The sequence below is a fragment of the Hemitrygon akajei genome, chromosome 5 (genome assembly GCF_048418815.1).
Source record: "Hemitrygon akajei chromosome 5, sHemAka1.3, whole genome shotgun sequence".
Lineage (NCBI taxonomy): Eukaryota > Metazoa > Chordata > Chondrichthyes > Myliobatiformes > Dasyatidae > Hemitrygon > Hemitrygon akajei.
In genome coordinates, this window is record NC_133128.1 from 124,586,492 (window position 1) to 124,607,050 (window position 20,559).

The window sequence follows — 20,559 nt, forward strand, 5'->3', positions numbered from 1 at the left end:
TGAACCTGGTCAAGTGTCAGATTTTTCAGTGGGAGAGCATTTTGGAGATAGTGGTCACAATTCTATCATCTTAACCATCGCATTGGAGTGAGATAGGAACAGACAAGTTAGGAAAGCGCTTAATTGGAGTAAGGGGAATTATGAGGCTATCAGGCAGGAACTTGGAAGCTTAACTTGGGAACAGATATTCTCAGGGAAAAGTACGGAAGAAATGTGACAAATTTTCAGGGGGTATTTGTGTAGAGTTCTGCATGTTCCAATGAGACAGGGAGGTTATGGTAGGGTACAGTAACCATGGTGTACAAAGGCTGTAGTAATATCTAGTCAAGAAGAAAAGAAAAGCTTATGAAAGGTTCAGAGAGCTAGGTAATGTTAGAGATCTAGAAGATTATAAGGCTAACAGGAAGGAGCTTAAGTAGGAAATTAGGAGGGCCAAAAGGGGCCATGAGAAGGTTTTGGTGGGCAAAATTAAGGAAAACTCCAAGGCATTCTACAAGTATGTGAAGAGCAAGAGGATAAAACATGAAATAATAGGACCTATCAAGTGTGACAGTGGGAAAATGTGTATGGAACCAGAGGAAATGGCAGAGGTACTTAATGAATACTTTACTTCAGTATTCATTATGGAAAATGATCTTGGTGATTGTAGTGATGACTTGAAGTGGACTGAAAAGCTTGAGAATGTGGATATTAAGAAAGAGGATGTGCTGGAGCTTTTGGAAAGCATCAAGTTGAATAAGTCACTGGGACCGGATGAAATGTACCCCAGGCTACTGTGGAAGGTGAAGGAGGAGATTGCTGAGACTCTGGCAATGATCTTTGCATCATCGATGGGGACGGGAGAGGTTCCAGAAGATTGGAGGTTTGCAGATGTTGTTCCTTTATTCAAGAAAGGGAGTTGAGATAGCCCAGGAAATTATAGACCAGTGAGTCTTACTTCAGTGGTTAGTAAGTTGATGGAGAAGATCCTGAGAGGCAGGATTTATGAACATTTGGAGATGTATAATATGATTAGGAACAGTCAGCATGGCTTTGTCAAGGACAGGTCGTACCTTACGAACCTGATTGAATGTCTTCAGGATGTGACTAAACACATTAATGAAGGTAGTGCAGTAGATGTAGTGTATATGGATTTCAGCAAGGCATTTGATAAGGTACCCCATGCAAGGCTTATTGAGAAAGTAAGGAGGCATGGGATCCAAGGGGACATTGCTTTGTGGATCACAACTGGCTTGACCACAGAAAGAAAAGAATGGTTGTAGATGGGTCATACTCTGCATGGAGGTCAGTCACCAGTGGAGTGCCTCAGGGATCTGTTCTGGGACCCTTGCTCTTCGTGATTTTTATAAATGACCTGGATGAGGAAGTAGAGGGATGGGTTAGTAAGTTTGCTGATGACACAAACGTTGGGGGTGTTGTGGATAGTGTGGAGGGCTGTCAGAGGTTACAGCGGGACATTGATAGGATGCAAAACTGGGCTGAGAAGTGGTAGATGGAGTTCAACCCAGATAAATGTGTAGTGGTTCATTTTGGTAGGTCAAATATGATGGCAGAATATAGTATTAATGGTAAGACTCTTGAGTGGAGGATCAGAGGGATTTTGTGGTCCGAGTCCATAGGACACTCAAAGCAGCTGTGCAGCTTGACTCTGTGGTTAAGAAGGCATACAGTGTATTGGCCTTTATCAATCGGGGAATTGAATTTAGGAGCCGAGAGGTAATGTTACAGCTATATAGGACCCTGGTCAGACCCCACTTGGAGTACTGTGCTCATTTCTGGTCGCCTCACTACAGAAAGGATGTGGAAGCCATAGAAAGGGTGCAGAGGAGATTTACAAGGATGTTGCCTGGATTAGGGAGCATGCCTTATGAAAACAGGTTGAGTGAACTCGGCCTTTTCTCCTTGGAGCGACAGAGGATGAGAGGTGACCTGATAGGGGTGTATAAGATGATTAGAGGCATTGATTATGTGGATAGTCAGAGGCTTTTTACCAGGGCTGAACTGGCTGCCACAAGAGGACACAGGGAGGTACTTGGGAGTAGGTACAGAGGAGATGTCAGGGGTAAGTTTTTTTACGCAGAGAGTGGTGAATGCGTGGAATGGGCTGCCGGCAACGGTGGTGGAGGCGGATACAATAGGGTCTTTTAAGAGACTTTTGGATAGGTACATGGAGCTTAGAAAAATAGAGGGCTATGGGTAACCCTAGTAATTTGTGTGGCCACTTTTCCGTTTTTCCCCCCATGTACATAAACTTTTAAGTGTCACAACCAAATCTGTTGAAGAAATGCATCCACGTGTTAACATTCCTGCCTGGTGTAAAATTGCAACAGGAAATGTTAGATTCAGAAACAATCTTTCTCTCAACACACACAAAATTCTGGTGGATCGCAGCTGGCCAGGCAACATTTATAGGGAGAAGCACTGTTGACGTTTCGGGCTGAGACCCTTTGTCAGGACTAACTGAAAGGAAAGATAGTAAGAGATTTGAAAATAGGGGGGGGGGGGGGAATGCGAAATGATAGGAGAAGACCAGAGGGGATGGGATGAAGCTAAGAGCTAGAAAGGTGATTGGCAAAAGGGATATAGAGCTGGAGAAGGGAAAGGATCATGGGACGGGAAGCCTAGGGAGAAAGAAAGGGGGAGGGGAGCACCAGAGGGAGATGGAGAACAGGCAGAGTGATGGGCAGAAAGAGAGAAAAAAAAGGAGGGGCAAAAAAAACTAAATATTATAAGGGATGGGGTAAGAAGGGGAGGAGGGGCATTAACGGAAGTTAGAGAAGTCAATGTTCATGCCATCAGGTTGGAGGTTACCCAGCCGGTATATAAGGTGTTGTTCCTCCAGCCTGAGTGTGGCTTCATCTTGACAGTAGAGGAGGCCATGGATAGACATATCGGAATGGTGCGGCCTTTTATATATTGGTGAGACCTGACGCAGACTGGGAGACCGTTTCACTGAACACCTACGCTCTGTCCGCCAGAGAAAGCAGGATCTCCCAGTTGCCACACATTTTAATTCCACGTCCCATTCGCATTCTGATATGTCCATCCATAGCCTCCTCTACTGTCAAGATGAAGCCACACTCAGGTTGGAGGAACAACACCTTATATACCGGCTGGGTAGCCTCCAACCTGATGGCATGAACATTGACTTCTCTAACTTCCGTTAATGCCCCTCCTCCCCTTCTTACCCCATCCCTGATATATTTAGTTTTTCCCCCCTCCTCTTTTTTCTCTCTCTTTCTGCCAATCACTCTGCCTGTTCTCCATCTCCCTCTAGTGCTCCCCTCCCACTTTCTTTCCTGAGGCCTCCCGTCCCATGACCATTTCCCTTCTCCAGCTTGGTATCACTTTAGCCAATCACCTTTCCAGCTCTTAGCCTCATCCCACCCCCTCCGGTTTTCCTCTATTCGCATTTCCCCCTCCCGCCGCTCCTTTCAGTCAGTCCTGACAAGGGTCTCGGTCGGAAACTTCGGCAGTGCTTCTCCCTATAGTTGCTGCCTGGCCTGCTGTGTTGTGTGTGTGTTGAGAAAAAGCTTGTTTTTTAATCTGACATTTTCTGTTGCAATTTTACACACGCTGCTGTCCAATTCAATCAGGAGTTGTTTTTTGTGTGCCTATTTTCTGGGCGGGAAAAAGTTACTTATTTAAAGAAACTGCAGTCAGTTTTCTCGCTTAGAAGCAAACCAGTCTGCAAAAGCTTGTCGATCGAAACTTTTCTGCGGGAAAAAGACTCGAGGTAAGCTTTAATCTTCCTTTCCATAGTCGTGAATTGTTGTAGTGCCTCCAACTAAGAGGAACAATTAGTGGAAGGAAAATGAAAAGTATAGATTAGGCAAATTTGAAAGCGCTAAGAAATGGCGGGAGGTGGGCGCGGGTTTACACCAAGCTCTGAAACCACGTCCAAAGCGCCGTAATACCTCTGCCGGTCAGGAAGCACCTGTGGAGGGAAGTAGCCTCAGAGTTGTCCTCGACTGCAGTTCGATTTGATAAGGATCCTCGACATAATTCGGATCCCCTCGGCAGATACTGCCTGTTCCACTGCGTTTCAGCAGCCTTCCCCGCTTTTAGCTCAGAGTGCTTTTCACCACGGACGTGCAACGTCTCAGCACACCGATCTCTAAGGAAGGGAGATCTCATTCCCCCCACCTCTGAAACCAACACGATTCACTACAGAGTGAGATTGAGGCGGCACTCACGCCCCAAACCCCGGTTTGTGAGGCTGCTGTGTCATTTGCTGCCCGGTTACAAATTAGTGCCACGAAGTAATAGACAGTACACTGCATACCATTAAATGAATTATACTTATTCATCTGGCTAAAGATTAGTAAAGACAAACAAAAAGAAAAGGGCCCATTTTAATTAAACAGTCAGAAGTGCACAAGTTCATCGAATCACGGTCGAATTCTACGAGCTGTTCTCCCCAGTGTCTTCTCCCTTCATATGCCGCCGAACAAAACCTCCAAGACCAACCTTGGTGTCCCTCAACAACAAAACCTCCAGTTCCACCATCCTAATCCACGTGGACATTCCTCATCACCCCTTACCTTCGACAGTAACCCAAACAGGCTGCTCTTACAGAACCGCTAAATGAATTACCTACAGCGTAACAGTAAAAATGTGAACCAGGACATCACACTTAAATAAACTGAATAAAGTTATATATATCTTTGTAATTTAAAGTATCTTTGTATTGCAACAAATTTCGCAGCACACGTCAGCGATATTAAACCAGATCCTAATTCTGAGATCTGCTCGCAGCACTCCCACTAAAGTTGGGTTATGGTTTATAAAGCTCTCTACTTCTGTGTTTACTGCCCCATCGAATGAAGGCCAGTGTCCCACATATTCGTTAATGGCATCATCTAACTAGGTTGCCACCTTCAAGGATCTGAGCCTGTACTTCAATGTGAATATCTCTGTTTGGAATGGTGGGAAGGCTGTTGGTTTAATCACTGGCTGGCCCCGTTAAGCTTCCTCGTCAAGGATGGCTTTCAGGATGTTGCTGGTAGGCCTCCAGACATGTTTTATGTCATTGGGTATCAAGGGTAAATGGTTAGAACCTGTGTTTAGAGATGGTGAGTGCCTGGTACCTCTCTGTTGCGAATGTTACTTGTGACATATCAAGCTATGGCTTATTGTGTCTTGCTATTTGTAAGTGTGAGTTACTTCATTTATGAAGGAGTTGAAAATGTAATTGAACACTATCAACAATGAACAGCCCCTTAAGTGGAGGGCAGGTAGTGTGAGGAAGCAGGGAGTCTGCGGAAGGACTTTGACAGATTAGATGGAGGATGAAATGAAGTGTAGAGAAGTGTAGGATCATGCACTTTGGTAGAAGGAATAAAGGTGTAGACTACATTCCAAACAGGGAGAAAATTCAGAAAGCTGAGGTGCAAAGGGACCTGGGAATCCTAGTGCAGGATTCCCTAAAGGTTAACTTGCAGGTTGAGTCAGTGGTTAGGAAGGCAAATGTGATGTTGGCATTTGTTTCGAAAGGACCAGAATATAAAAGCAAGGATATAATTCTGAGGCTTTATAAGGCAATATGGCCTTAAGATGGAATGAAGATCATTGATGAAGTAGCTTTAGACATTGTCCCGAGGAGCACATGGGGCAAGGATGATTGATCTGCAACACAACCATTTAAACTGTACATAATATGATTGGAGTTCATTCCCTTGATGCCCAGTAACTTCAGTGTTACCAGGGTGTTTTGATGCCACCCTCAAGTCAAATGTTGCCATGGAGTCAAGGGCAGTCACTCTCACCTCATTAACAGAATTCAGCCATGTGATTCATGTTTGGGACAACGATAATGTCTGAGACCGAGGTGTCTTAGCAAAAGCCAAACTGGCTTGGCAGAAGTAAGTTATTGGTGAGCAAGCATCCCTTCATAACCCCATCAGTAAGCCCTTCTGTCACTTTGCTGAGTAGTTGGAGTGTTAATTTGCCCATCATATTTGTTCTGCTCTATGTGAACAGGACATACCTGAGCCATTTTCCTCATTGTCTGGCGGATGTCAGTGTTGTAACTGTACTGGAAATCTCGGATAGAGACGCAGCTGCTTCTGGAGTGCCAGTCTTCAGTACTGTATATTATTTGTTACTATCACCTTTCCTGTGTCCAGTGCTCTTACCCTTCACGTGGAGTGAATTAAACTGGCTGAAAATCAGCTTCTGAGTTCGGCCCTACCCCTTCAGATTTTTGATCCTCCTTCCCCATGCCTCCTCTACCCCCTGACGACTGGGCATGGACCCTCTCCTGGCTTTTCCCCTGGTCATGGTTTTGATGATCTTTACACAATCTAACAGCAGCAGTCATTTATCCCTGAGCTTACATCTTGGTTTTCTTTTGGTCTAACAGGGAGAAAATGGCTGATGAGAACAGGCACCGCTTAATGAAAATAGCTGAAAATCTGGGTGAAGAGGAGGTGAGAGACCTGAGGTTCTTGTGCTCTGATCATATTCCAGCAGGCAAAGTGATTAAGGATGCCCTAGAGTTATTTGAAGAACTGGAGCAACAAAACCTGGACATTATACCTGAACTCCTGTTTGTAAGTCAGCAATTTAAGCAACTCTCCCATCTAAATATGCAGAAGGCTGAAGTGGAGGAGAAATTAAAACAACCTGGAAATTGTAAAATCCATCCTTACAGGTATTTTCCTTTTCTTTCTAATCATTTTATTTTAAACGGCACAGGAACAGGGCCTCTGCATATTCAAGTGCCTAGCTAAGAACCTCTGTCATATCCACCATGAGCACATTCAGGCACCCACCACTTTATGTAAAAAATTGGCTCCGCACAGCTCTTCTAAACTTGCTCCCTCTCACCTTAAATGCATACTCCTTAAAAATTACTTCCTGAAGCCAGAGTTAATTCAATCATGTAGTTGTAAAAGTATTCAGCCCCAATCCTTTGTTCACACAAATGAACATTGCAGCCAAGGATTTTGATCAATTTAACTGAGAATTTTATTTGTGAATCACATGGTCCTTTTTTTCACAGTCCAATAAACAGGAAAAATGGTAAAGCATAAAAAATTAAAGTATTCAAAATCTGAAATGTCAGCAGTTCAAAAGTATTCATCTCCCTTTGTTCAGCACTTAGTTCCACCATCTCTTGCAACTATTACAGCCAGTAATCTTTTTGGATAAGTCTGTATTAGGTTTACACAATGTAATGGAGCAAGATTTGCCCATTCTTCCTTGCAAAATGTCTCAAGCTGTATCAGGTTAGTTAGGGAGCAGCGGTGGACAGCAATCTTGAGGTCTTACCAGAGATGTTCAATGGGGTTAAGGTCATGACTCTGACTGGGTCTCTCAAGGATGTAAACTTTCTTCATTTTCAGCCACTCCATGGCTGTTCTGGCAATGTGCTTTGGGTTGTTATCCTGCTAAAAGATGAACTTCCTCTCCAATTTAAGCTTTCTGGCAGAATCTAGCAGGTTTATATTCAGGATCCCTGTCTATTTAGTAGAATTCAATCCTGCCCAGATTTCCAGTCCCTGCTGCAGAAAAGCATCCCTCAAACATGAGAAAATCTATAAATGCTGGAAATCCAAGCAACCCACACAATATGCTGGAAGAACTCTGCAGGCCAGTCAGCATCTATGGAAAAGAGAAAACAGTCGACATTTCAGTCCTGATGAAGGATCTCAGCCTGAAACGTTGACTGTTTACTCTTTTCCATAGAAGCTGCCTGGCCTGCTGAGTTCTTCCAGCATTTTGTAGGTGTTGCTTGAAAAGCACCCCAATAGCCTGATGCTACCTTCACTATATTTTCCAGTGAGGATGGTGTTACCTGGCTGATGTACGATACAAGATTTATGCCGCACATACCACTTAGTGTTGAGGCCAAAAAGTTCCACTTTAGTCTCATTTGACCACAAGACCTTCTTCCACATCTTTACAGTATCTTCTAAGTGATGCTTTGCAAAATCTTTACGGGCAGGGATATACTTTTTTTAAGCCAAGGCTACTTCTATAAATACCCTTTTATGCAAGGCCTGAGAGATTGTGGAGCCATGAGGAGGTATTTATTCAGGTGATCCTCCAATTGTAGCCAATGACTTTTGAACTCCCTCAGAGTGATTGTTAGTGCCATGGTAGCCTCCCTTATATGTGCCATTCTTCTCCAGCGACTAAGTTTAGAGGAGTGGTCTGACCTAGGCAGTGTGACTATGGTTTCATATTTTCCCATATTTTCACGATGGACTGCACTGAGCTCCAAGGTATGTTCAATGCCCTTGTGATGGTCTTGTATCCTTCCCCAGATTTGTGCTTCTCTATTATCATTTCCTCAACCTACCTTGAATGCTTTTCTTGTCTTCATTTTGGTTTGGTCTGTTGAAAATCTACCATATTGTTGGACCTTACAGAGAGAAGGGGTATTTATTCAGGTGATCCTCCAATTTTCTACATGGGTAAGTTAATAAGGTGATATATTCAGCACCCGAGGAAAGTTAGTGTAGTAATTACTAGTAATTACAAAGGGATGAATATTTTTTCAGCCTCACAATTTTGGTTTTTAATTTTTAGTAAACTGTTGACAGGTTTTAGAATTTTGATTTGACAATATTTTGTAGATTAATTCAAAAAATCTGACTTCAATATATTTTATGTTTAGAAAAGGATTCAGTAAAATGTGAAAATAACTGTGGTCGTGAGTACTTTTTCAAGGCACTGGACCTTTCTTAATTAATGCCTTTTTTTTCTTAATTATTTCCAATGATCAGGCTTAACATACATATTTTTTTCAATGTAAAGTAATCTTAAATTTCATCTGTTGATACAACCGGCCATTTTCTTTTGCCTTAAAAATTTTCTACTTTCTATAAATTATGCACAAATTCATATAGTTTAATTACCATAGCCAATATATCGCACATTTTACAGATTGTTTTGTTCAGATTTAAGATTCTAGTTTCAGATTGAACCAAATCACTTACATTTTTCATGTAAAATTAATCACATTATGATCACTATTAAAGGGCCTTTAACTACCAGATTACCAATTACCCCTTCTCAAAGTTCAAAGTAAAATTTATTATCAGAGTACATACATGTCATCACAGGATTCTTTTTCCTGTGGGCATACTTAGCAAATCTATAGAACGGTAACTGCAAACAGGATTAATGAACAGCAAACTGTGCAAATGTAAATATAAGTAAATAACGAGGATAAAATAACAAGATAAAATCTTTAAAGTGAGATCATTGGTTGTGGAAACACCAGAAATAGAATGAGTGCAGCTATCCCATTTTGTTCAAGAGCCTGATGGTAGAGGGATAGTAACTGTTCTTGAACCTGGTGGTGTGAGTCCAGAGGCTCCTGTACCTTCTACCTGATGGCAGCAGCAAGAAAAGATCATGGCCTGGTGGTGAGGATATTTGATGATGGATGCTGCTTTTCTATGGCAATGTTTCATGTAGATGTGCACAATGGTTGAGAGGATTTTACCCGTGATGTACTAGGCTGAATCCACTACCTCTTGTAACATTTTCCACTCAAAGCTACTGGTGTTCCCATACCAGGCCGGAATGCAGTTAGTCAATACACTTTCCACTGCATATCTATAGAAGTTTTCTGATGATGTGCCGAATCTCCGCAGACTCCTGAGGAAGTAGAGGTGCTGTTGTGCTTTCTTTGCAATTGTATTTATATGACATGTCCAGGACAGGTCCTCAGAGATGGTGACACTCAGGAATTTAAAGTTACTGACCCTCTCCACCTATGAAGCTCCGATGATTACTGGCTCATGGACCTCTGGTTTCCCTCTCCTGAAGTCTACAATCAGTTCCTGGGTCTTGCTGACATTGTGTTAGGGGTGTTGTTATTACATCACTCAGCCAAATTTTCAATCACCCTCCGGTATGCTGATTCATCAGTACCTTTGATACAGCCCACAACAGTGGTGTCATCAGTAAACTAGTATATGGTGTTGGGGCTGTACTTAGTCACACAGACATACAGTAGGTGTAAAGTGAGTAGAGCAGGGTGCTAAGTACTTGGATTTCCAGCATCTGCAGATTTTCTCGTTTGAGATTGTGGAGGAGATGTTTTTGCTGATCTGAACCGACTGCAGTCCGCAAGTGAGGAAATCCAGGATCCAATTGCGTAAGGGGGTTTTGAGGCCCAGGTCTCAGAGTTTCTCTGAGTTGTATCTGTAATACATAATAACGGTACGTAAGACCATAAGACCTTGGAGCAGAATTAGGCCATTCATCCCACTGATTCTGCTCTTCAATTTCATCATGGCTGATTTATTATCCTTCTCAACAGTGATTTATCTCAATTACTCCAGGATAAGAAAAAACAAAAAAAAAGTTAAGAATCTTGCTTTGATTGCCATCCTGTGACAATGATGGTATGTAGGTTGGGTGAAAACAGACTGAAATTATGAATCCACACCCTTTAAAATCTCAAAGTAAGATTGGCTGTTTAAAGAGAGCCAATGCCCACCTGAGCAGAGAAATCTTGGAAAGTAAAAGCTGCTGATAACACCAAGATTTCCTGTCATTAGTTTATCAAACGGTTGATTTAAGTATTTGTTGTTCCTTTCTGTGCCTGTGGCACATCGGGTGGCAACCTTGCTGTTTTTTAGCATTTGTCTGTTTTTTCTTTATGAGGCCAAGTTGCTAACTTGATGCTCAAGCCAGCACAGATGGAAAGTGTGCAAGGAGCTGGCTGGGTTTGAACCTGGGACGATTCACCTCAAAATACGGTGCTGATGCCACTGCATCACTGGCCAGCCGGTTTCAGTATTGAGAAAAGAATATTAATTTCTAACTTTAGAAATTCTAGAAGAATCCCTTTCAGATATCAATCCCAAAACTTCTTTCTTGTTTCTGTTTAAGAGTGCTGCTGTATAACATTTCCAAGCAGATCGATGATAAAGAGCTTAAGGGGATCATTTATCTATTGAATATACCCAAGGGAAAGTGCCAGAACATCAAGGTAAGCAGAAGTGAGTTGGGTGGTTCCATTGGGAATGCAATAAACTTACGAAAACAGGATTTGGTGTGGGTTCCTCAATGCCTCATGACTACTCCTCTGTTCAAAACAATCCTGTCTGTTCTGCACCAGTCCCCCATAATCTCCAATTACCTGACCTATTGAATAATGATCTGGCTTCCAAATCCCCTTGCATGGAGAATTCCACAAGTTCACAACCCTCTGCAATAATCCCTATGAACATCAGCTTTCAATGATCAGCCCTGAATTTTGTAACTACCTCCCTTCACTGGAGACTCTCTCACCAGTGGAAACCCTTATTATGTCCTTCAGGACCTTAAATTATTTAATAAGATCACCCTCATTCTTCTAAACTCCAGAGATTGTCAAACTAATTTCAATAGCTGACTGCAAGAGGGATGTGTTGCATTTGTGCAGTGTTGTCTGTACTTCAAATTACATGAATCCCCATCATTAAGAAGTAGATTTCCTTTTGTTTTAGTTTCAGAGACACATCACGGTAACAGGCCCTTCTGGCCTAACAAGCCCATGCTGCCCAGTGACACCCATGTGACCAATTCACTTACTAACCCATACATCTTTGGAATCTGGGAGGAAACCCACTCAGTCACACAGAGAATGTACAAACTCCCTACGGGCAGTTTCAGAATTGAACACAGGTTGCTGGTGTTGTATTAGCATTATGCTAACTGCTAAAATATATGCTGCTCCTAAAAGTAAAATCAATTTTTTGATAGAACGTAAGGCATTACTTTTGGGTGGCTGGCTTGTTGAAGGTGGTGTATAACTGATTAGTACAAACAGAAGGAACTTGAATGCAATGTCAACTCATCTTGACCAATATAACAATGCAGCATCTTTCCCTTTATTTAAGCCAGATTTCCAAGCAGGGCCACAGCAGGAGATCAGCAGAGCAAAGTTTGTGTCGGAATGTGATCAGACTCATCTGTGCCATCTTCATTTGGTGAAATGGCTTAGTCTTTGGGTTGACATTCAGATGAAGATTTGATGGTAATTCGGTGTCTCTGAACCAATGATTTTTGGGATAGGACAGACAAACAGATTTTTAAAAATCTCAGCTATTAGAAGTAGTCTAATGCTTAAAGGGTCCAGATGACTGGCCTTGTCCCAAAACTGTGTGCTCCTTTCCACCAATTCTGCCTGACCTGCTGAGTTCCTCCAGCATTTTATTAATATTACTCTGGATCTCCAACACCTACAGAATCTCTTGTGTTTATTACTAGAAGAAGTGTTCCTGTTTTGTCCCATTTTAGAATTTTATGGATGTTTGCACTGAACTGGAAAAAAAAGAAAACATTTCACCGGATAACCTAACGTGTTTGCTGAAAGCCCTGGTGGGAATGAAAAGAGAAGACCTGGTAAAGCTTGTGAAAAATTACCAGAACGAGGCAAGAGGTAAGCCTGAAGGTCTGCAAGCAACGTATCACCTGGTGTTTGCTTTTGCTTTAGATTGTTGTTGAGAATAGGACCTGAAAAAGAGTGTGGGGTGGGGGTTGGACAAGAATCAACTGGTTTCTTTAATAATGACTAATGTAAGTCCATTCCAAAAGTTGACAAGCGGCATGTTCCTCCTAAAACACAAAAAAAGCATAGAAAACCTACAGCAGAATGCAGGTCCTTCGACCCACGAAGTTGTGCCGAACATGTCCCTACCTTAGAAATTACTAGGCTTACCCATAGCCCTCTATTTTTCTAAGCTCCATGTACCTTTCCAAAAGTCTCTTAAAAGACCCTATTGTATCCACCTCCACCACCGTTGCCGGCAGCCCTTTCCACGCACTCACCACTCTCTGCGTAAAAAAACTTACCCGACATCTCCTCTGTACCTACTCCCAAGCACCTCCCTGTGTCCTCTTGGGCAACCATTTCAGCCCTGGGAAAAAGCCTCTGACTATCCACACAATCAATGCCTCTAATCATCTTATTCACCTCTATCAGGTCACCTCTCATCCTGCTGAGTTACCATTTTACTTATTTGTGAAGTGTGTCTCCCATGCATAATCAATCCACTTGTCCCACACTCAGCATCAAGTACACATTGAACTAACACCAGGAAATCTGCAGATGCTGGAAATTCAAGCATCACACACAAAATGCTGGTGGAACACAGCAGGCCAGGCAGCATCTATAAGGAGAAGCACTTTCGACGTTTCGGGCTGAGACCCTTTGCAGGACGAAGGGTCTCGGCCTGAAACGTCGACAGTGCTTCTTCCTATAGATGCTGCCTGGCCTGCTGTGTTCCACCAGCATTTTGTGTGTGACACATTGAACTAATCTTATTTGCCAACTTAAACTGGATTCCTTAGTTTTACAGCCTTCTAAGTCTTGGCAATTCAAGTGCTCATTTATATACAGTGATACCAGTTAATTGGGACCAGTACATTTTGTCCCAATTAGCCAGCTTCATAGAAATAGTTAAAAAGGGAGTCTCCTGGTGGCGTTCACGGAGTGAGATTTAATTTGGCTTTGCTCCATTCCCTTTACTTTTATTACCTGTAGCTACCCTCATTTACTCTCTTTTATACCTACACCCTCATTTACACTCTTTTATGTTACAGATAAATCTAAATTTACCAACCTTGAAAACCGATCTCGAAGACAGAACCTACGGATAATCGGGCTCCCTGAAGATGTTGAGGAGCGTGATCCTATCAAGTTCTCCTCTAAATTTTCATTCGATGTGTTTGGCAAACAAGTCCTGGACGACCCTCCATTAATCGACCGTGTCCATCGCTTGTTACATCCAAAATCTGATCATCCATCAAAATCTGACTCGCCTTCTATATTACGCATTTCCTGTGGGAATGTGATACACAAGTTAACTTTATGCGCAGGCAAATTGTTACATATTGTGAAACCTAAGAAATCCATTCCTGCTGTCATATCCTCGCTCGTTCGGTTTAGTAACTTTTCTGGTTACAAACTGAATCTTAATAAGAGTGAACTTTTCCCTTTAAATATGCAAGCTCCAATTTATAGTCGTTTACCATTTAGATTGGTTAAGGATTATTTTACTTATCTAGGTGTTAATATTACTAAAACTCATAAGGTTTTATTTAACGTCAATTTTTTACCTTTAATAGACCAGATCAAACAATTGCTTACTAAATGGTCCTTACTGTCTATATCATTGATTGGTCAAATTAATGCTATTAAAATTATTATTTTACCAAAATTTTTATATCTTTTCCAACTGGTACCAACCTTTATTCCTAAATCCTTTTTTGATATTATTGACTCTAAAATTTTGTCTTATATATGCCACAATAAAAATCCTAGACTAAGTAAAAAATACTTGCAGAAATCCAAAAAGAATGGTGGCTTGGCACTGCCGAATTTAAGATTTTATTACTGGGCAATTAATATTCGATATTTGATATTTTGGACACAAGATGTGGATATTAATGGCAGTCCACAATGGGTTATTCTTGAATGCAATTCGGCACAAGGATTTTCACTGACTTCCATCTTAGGGACCTCACTTCCCTTGGTTCTTTCTAAATGGAATAAACAAATGGTTAATCCAATAATTAAACATACATTACGAATATGGTTTTGGTTTCATAAATTTTTTGGCTTGAATAAATTTATTTTATCAAGTCCTATTATATCTCATTTTTTCTTTCAACCCTCTGTCATGGATCAAGCCTTTTTGGTTTGGAAAACGAGGGGTATAATATGTTTTCGTGACTTATTTTTGGATAACTGTTTCATGTCTTTTGAACAGTTGTCTAATAAATATACTTTGCCCAGATCCCATTTTTTTAGATACTTACAGATGAGAGATTTTTTAAATACGATGTTACCGACTTTTGCGATTTCATATCCAACGGATATCATGGAAAAAAATTTAGGCTTAAATTCTTATCAGAAAGGTTTAATAGCAATCATTTATGGTATAATTATGAATATACAGCCAGATATATCTAATAAAATTAAAAATGAATGGGAGAAGGAACTTCAACTTTCTTTACCTATAGAGAAATGGGAGAAAAATTTTCAGTTAGTTAATTTTTCTTCTATTTGTGCTAAACATACGTTGATTCAATTTAAACTGGTACATAGGGCTCGTATGTCTAAAGATATATGTCAATTTTACTCTCATATAAATCCGATCTGTGATAGATGTCACTCTGAGGTAGCTTCTCTGACTCGTATGTTTTGGTCACATGTTCATAATAAATATTCAAGAATCGACTATTTTATAGTTGACCCTCAACTTCTATTCAATGTTAAGAAATGTGAATATGATGCAATTGTTATCTCTGATCACGCTCCTTTAAACCTAATATTTGAACTAAAAGATGTTGCTTCTACAAGACCACTTTGGCGTTTTCCAGAACATTTGTTACAAAGTTCGGAATTTGTTGAGTTTATTGAAACTCAGAATAAAGAGCTTTTTCTCTTTAATAATACAGGAAACATCTCCAAGTTAGTGATTTGGGATACATTAAAAGCTTATTTACGTGGTCAGATTATTTCGGATATAGCTAACCCGAAGAAACAGACCAGAATGGAATTAAATAAAATTTCTAAACAAATTAAAGATTTAGGTAACATTAATACAACCTCTCCAAATGTTGATTTGTTTAAAAGAAGAGTGGAATTACCATCACAATATAATTTATTATTAACTTATCCTATTGAAGGATATTTGCTTAAATTGAAATGTCAGTTTTATATTTTTGGGGATAAAGATAATAAGCTCTTAGCTTCCCAATTAAGGGCAGCTGGAGCTAAAAGACAAATTTTAAAGATTCGTAAGGATAATGGGGATATAGTAAGTAACCATGAAGATATTAATAATATTTTTCAGGATTTTTATTCTGATCTTTATAAATCTCAATTTCCTGCAGATTCCTCCAAAATGAAGGCTTTTTTACATAAGATTAAATTTCCCCAAATTACTGTTGAAAATCAACAGATGCTTGATGCTCCAATTACTGAGCATGAAATTCAGAAAGCTATGTTGGCAATGCAATCAGGTAAAGCTCCTGGATTTGATGGTTATTCGGTAGGATTTTACAAAAAATTTGAAAAATTACTTTCTCCATATCTTTTGGAAATATTTCATGAATCTTTTGAGAAGTGTAATTTACCTTTTTATGAAGCTTCTGTTTCCTTAATCCTTAAGAAAGATAAAGATCCTACTGAATATTCATCGTATAGACCTATTTCGTTATTAAATGTGGACAAAAAAATTCTCTCTAAGATAATGGCTAACCATTTGGAAAATATTTTAACTGAAATCATCTCTATGGATCAAACAGGCTTTATTAAAGGCCGTTACTCTTTCTCCAATGTTCGGAGACTGATGAACATATATTTATCACCATCTAAGATACCCCAATGTGTTATTTCTCTTGACGCAGAAAAGGCATTTGATAGAGTTGAGTGGACATATCTGTTTAAGGTATTAGAAAAATTTGGCTTTGGTAATAATTTTAATAGGTGGATTCAAATGATCTATAAGAATCCTACTGCTACTGTTATTACTAATAATCTCAGGTCCTCTTTTTTTTCACTTTCACGAGGTACTAGACAGGGATGTCCATTAAGCCCTTTATTTAATCTCGTACTGGAGCCTTTGGCCATAATACTCTGCGAAGCTAAAAATATTCATGGTATCTCTATAAATGGGACCATACATAAGATTTCTCTTTACGCAGATGATCTTTTGGTTTATATTTCGAACTCTGAAGAATCTATTCCTAATCTTTTGGAAATACTGAATGATTTTTGAAAATTTTCAGTATATAAACTTAAATAAAAGTGAATTGTTTCCATTAAATGCTCCTGTTTTTATATATAACAATATTCCATTTAGAATTGTTAACTCTTTTAAATATTTAGGTATTACTAAAAAATAAAAAGATCTTTATAAAGCTAATGTAGTTCCCTTAATGGACTCTATGAAACAATTATTTTCTAGATGGAACCCACTTACACTTTCTTTAATAGGTCGTATCCAAGCTGTGAAAATGATGATTTTATCTAGATTTTAAATATTTTTCAAAATATACCTATCTTTTTAACTAAAATTTTTTTTGATCAAATTGACTCTTTTTTTTGTCCTTTATTTGGAACAATAAAAGACCAAGAATTAATAAGTATCATTTACAAAAATCTAAAAAAGATGGTGGACTTGCACTTCCTAATTTAAGATTGTATTACTGGGCTGTTAATATTCCACAATTATGTTTTTGGCAATATTGGCTCGACAAGTGCCAAAAACCAGCTTGGATTGTGGAGATTTTGTGATATATATGATTATATGATGTATATGATTATATGATATATATGTAGAATGTCTGAAATATGTCTTATGGAAATGTTTGTTTGATGAACTTCAATAAAAAAATAAATTACAAAAAAAAGCTATCAAACATCTTCATTTAACCTCATTATTAGGAGCTCCATTACCTTTACAACTCTCTAAAATTTCAAAATTTAAATCTCTACCCTGTTATTAAACAGTCCTTACAGATTTGGTTTCAGTTTCGCAATTTTTAAAAATTTTAAACAATTTAAATTTTCTAGCTCTTTATATCGAAATTTTATATTTAAACCTTCATTAACTGATCCCATTTTTCTCTTATGGAGAAATAAGGGGATCTGTTTTTTTGCAGATTTATTTTGTGATGGTTGATTGATGACTTTTATAGCAAATATTCTCTCATACACAATTTCTGCAATATTTTCAGGTTAGACATTTTTTACAAAAATACCAAAGTTTCCATATATGCAAGAATCTGATTTGTTGGATACTATTTTGAATATGAATGCTTTAGTGAGAGGCTCCATTGGTAGAATTTATAATTTATTTTTACTACAAAAAGATAACTTCTCACTAAAGATTAAACAAGATTGGGAGAGAGAAGTTAATATGACCTTTGTTAATAAAGATTGGTTGCGAGTTCTGAAGATGGTCAATTCTTCTTCGATATGTGCCAATCACTGTTTAATCCAATTTAAAATTGTTCACTGTTATTACTTAACAAAGGAGAGACTATCCAAAATATTTCCTAACATAAACAATTGCTGTGATAGCTGTAAAACTGAAGTAGCCACTTTGTCACATATGTTCTGGTCATGTTCTTCATTAAAATCTTTTTGGAAATCTTTATTTTCTACAATTTCTAAAGATCTGAAAAATTAATTTACAACCTAATACATTGAGTGTTCTATTTGGAATAGTTCCGCATCATATTCAGGTTATTTCATCGTCAGACCAACATGTTACATTGTTGGCAAGAAGGGCTATTTTATTAAAATGGGAAGATACCACTTCCCTACATTAATTCAATGGTTTTCTCAAGTAATGTTATGTCTTGGTTTGGAAAAAATTAGAAGTAGACCTTTTGATCCTCGATTTTGATTTTAAGAGAAGATGGGGCTCTTTTGCCAAATATTATCATTTAATTTGAATTATTTTACATGGTTTCCTTCCAATTTTATTTTATATAAACATAAATTGGCGGTTGATGATTCTTCTTATATAGATGATGATAAGATGTATTCCTTTGGGAGTTGTTTCCTAATGGTTTTTTTTCTTTTTCCTTCTCTTGTAGTTAGTGGGGTTTCTTTTTTTTTAGTAAGTTGGGGTTCACTGTTTTTCTTTTGTTTCTCTATAGAAAAATATTTTTTTCGTTATCATATATTATTCTTTATTGATAAGTATTTTTCAGCTTTATTAATTGAAATTTTGTATCATCTCATAGTTGTAGAAGATTATGTATCAATAAAAAGATCCTAAAAATGAGAATGTAATTTGACCTTTTCCGATTCCTTTATATCATTCATTAATTTAAGTAGAGGAGCGGTGTTGACGACACTAGTGATTTTATTTGATATAATAGAATAGCCCAGCTTTGTTTAGGTTAGTTTTAGTTTAGTTTGTTTTGTTTTTGATTTTTCAATTTGGGGTTTTTTTCTCCATCTTTTTAATTTTTTTGTATCTTGTTTATATTAAGGGTTTGGGAGGTCAATTATATTGGTGTTACTTACAGCTTTTACTCATGTGTTAATTGCCAACAATGTAATCCCACTCCCTTTGCACTATTATGACTGTTACGTTTTATCTTTGAGAAATTTAATAAACAGATTGAAAAAGAAATAGTTAAAAGGCAGTTTCTCAGATACTCAAACAATATCAATTTGAGGACAATATGAGTGAGGTTGATGTTCTGGAGCATGTTGATATTAAGGGAGAGGAGGTGTTGGAGTTGTTAAAATACATTAGGATGGATAAGACCCCGGGGTCTGACGGAATATTCCCCAGGCTGCTCCACGAGGCAAGGGAAGAGATTGCTGAGTCTCTGGCTAGTATCTTTATGTCCTCGTTGTCCACGGGAATGGTACCGGACGATTGCAGGGAGGCGAACGTTGTCCCCTTGTTCAAAATAGATAGTAGGGATAGTCCGGGTAATTATAGACCAGTGAGCCTTACGTCTGTGGTGGGAAAGCTGTTGGAAAAGATCCTTAGAGATAGAATCTATGGGCATTTAGAGAATCATGGTCTGATCAGGGACAGTCAGCATGGCTTTGTGAAGGGCAGATCATGCCTAACAAGCCTGACAGAGTTCTTTGAGGAGGTGACCAGGCATATAGATGAGGGTAGTGCAGTGGATGTGATCTATATGGATTTTAGTAAGGCATTTGACAAGGTTCCACACGGTAGGCTTATTCAGAAAGTCAGAAGTCATGGGATCCAGGGAAGTTTGGCCAGGTGGATTCAGAATTGGCTTGCCTGCAGAAGGCAGAGGGTCATGGTGGAGGGAGTACATTCAGATTGGAGGGCTGTGACTAGTGGTGTCCCACAAGGATCTGTTCTAGGACCTCTATTTTTCATGATTTTTATTAACGACCTGGATGTGGGGGGTAGAAGGTGGGTTGACAAGTTTGTAGATGACACAAAGGTTGGTGGTGTGGATAGTGTAGAGGATTGTTGAAGATTGCAGAGACATTGATAGGATGCAGGAGTGGGCTGAGAAGTGGCAGATGGAGTTCAACCCGGAGAAATGTGAGGTGGTACACTTTGGAAGGACAAACTCCAAGGTAGAGTACAAAGTAAATAGCAGGATACTTGGTAGTGTGGAGGAGCAGAGGGATCTGGGGGTACATGTCCACAGATCCCTGAAAGTTGCCTCACAGGTAGATAGGGTAGTTAAGAAAGCTTATGGGGTGTTAGCTTTCAATAGTCGAGGGATAGAGTTTAAGAGTCGCGATGTAATGATGCAGCTCTATAAAACTCTGGTTAGGCCACACTTGGAGTACTGTGTCCAGTTCTGGTCGCCTCACTATAGGAAGGATGTGGAAGCACTGGAAAGGGTACAGAGGAGATCTACCAGGATGCTGCCTGGTTAGAGAGTATGCATTGTGATCAGAGATTAAGGGAGCTAGGGCTTTACTCTCTGGAGAGAAGGAGGATAAGAGAAGACATGATAGAGGTATACAAGATATTAAGAGGAATAGATAGAGTGGACAGCCAGCGCCTCTTCCCCAGGGCACCACTGCTGAATACAAGAGGACATGGCTTTAAGGTAAGGGGTGGGAAGTTCAAG

At 39.4% G+C, this 20,559-nt stretch overlaps 1 protein-coding gene across 1 annotated transcript; it reads left to right on the plus strand.

Annotated features, from left to right (window-relative positions):
• Positions 1-3,486: 3,486 nt before the first annotated feature.
• On the plus strand, positions 3,487-14,104 carry LOC140727239 (caspase-8-like). The gene is made up of 6 exons (XM_073044503.1): positions 3,487-3,736; positions 6,365-6,655; positions 10,858-10,957; positions 12,250-12,391; positions 13,555-13,813; positions 14,080-14,104. Exons 2-6 carry the CDS (start codon positions 6,372-6,374, stop codon positions 14,102-14,104), a joined length of 810 nt encoding a protein of 269 aa, XP_072900604.1. The 5' UTR covers positions 3,487-3,736; positions 6,365-6,371.
• The last annotated feature ends 6,455 nt before the right edge of the window (positions 14,105-20,559 follow it).

What these genes read in the sequence shown, in the direction of transcription:
- LOC140727239 (XM_073044503.1), top strand. Translation starts at nt 6,372, where the DNA reads ATGGCTGATGAGAACAGGCACCGCTTAATGAAAATAGCTGAAAATCTG. An exon ending in GAAAGTGCCAGAACATCAAG is followed by an intron (nt 10,958 to 12,249) that starts GTAAGCAGAAGT and finishes GTCCCATTTTAG; the next exon opens with AATTTTATGGATGTTTGCAC. An exon ending in TGTGGGAATGTGATACACAA is followed by an intron (nt 13,814 to 14,079) that starts GTTAACTTTATG and finishes TACCTTTAATAG; the next exon opens with ACCAGATCAAACAATTGCTT.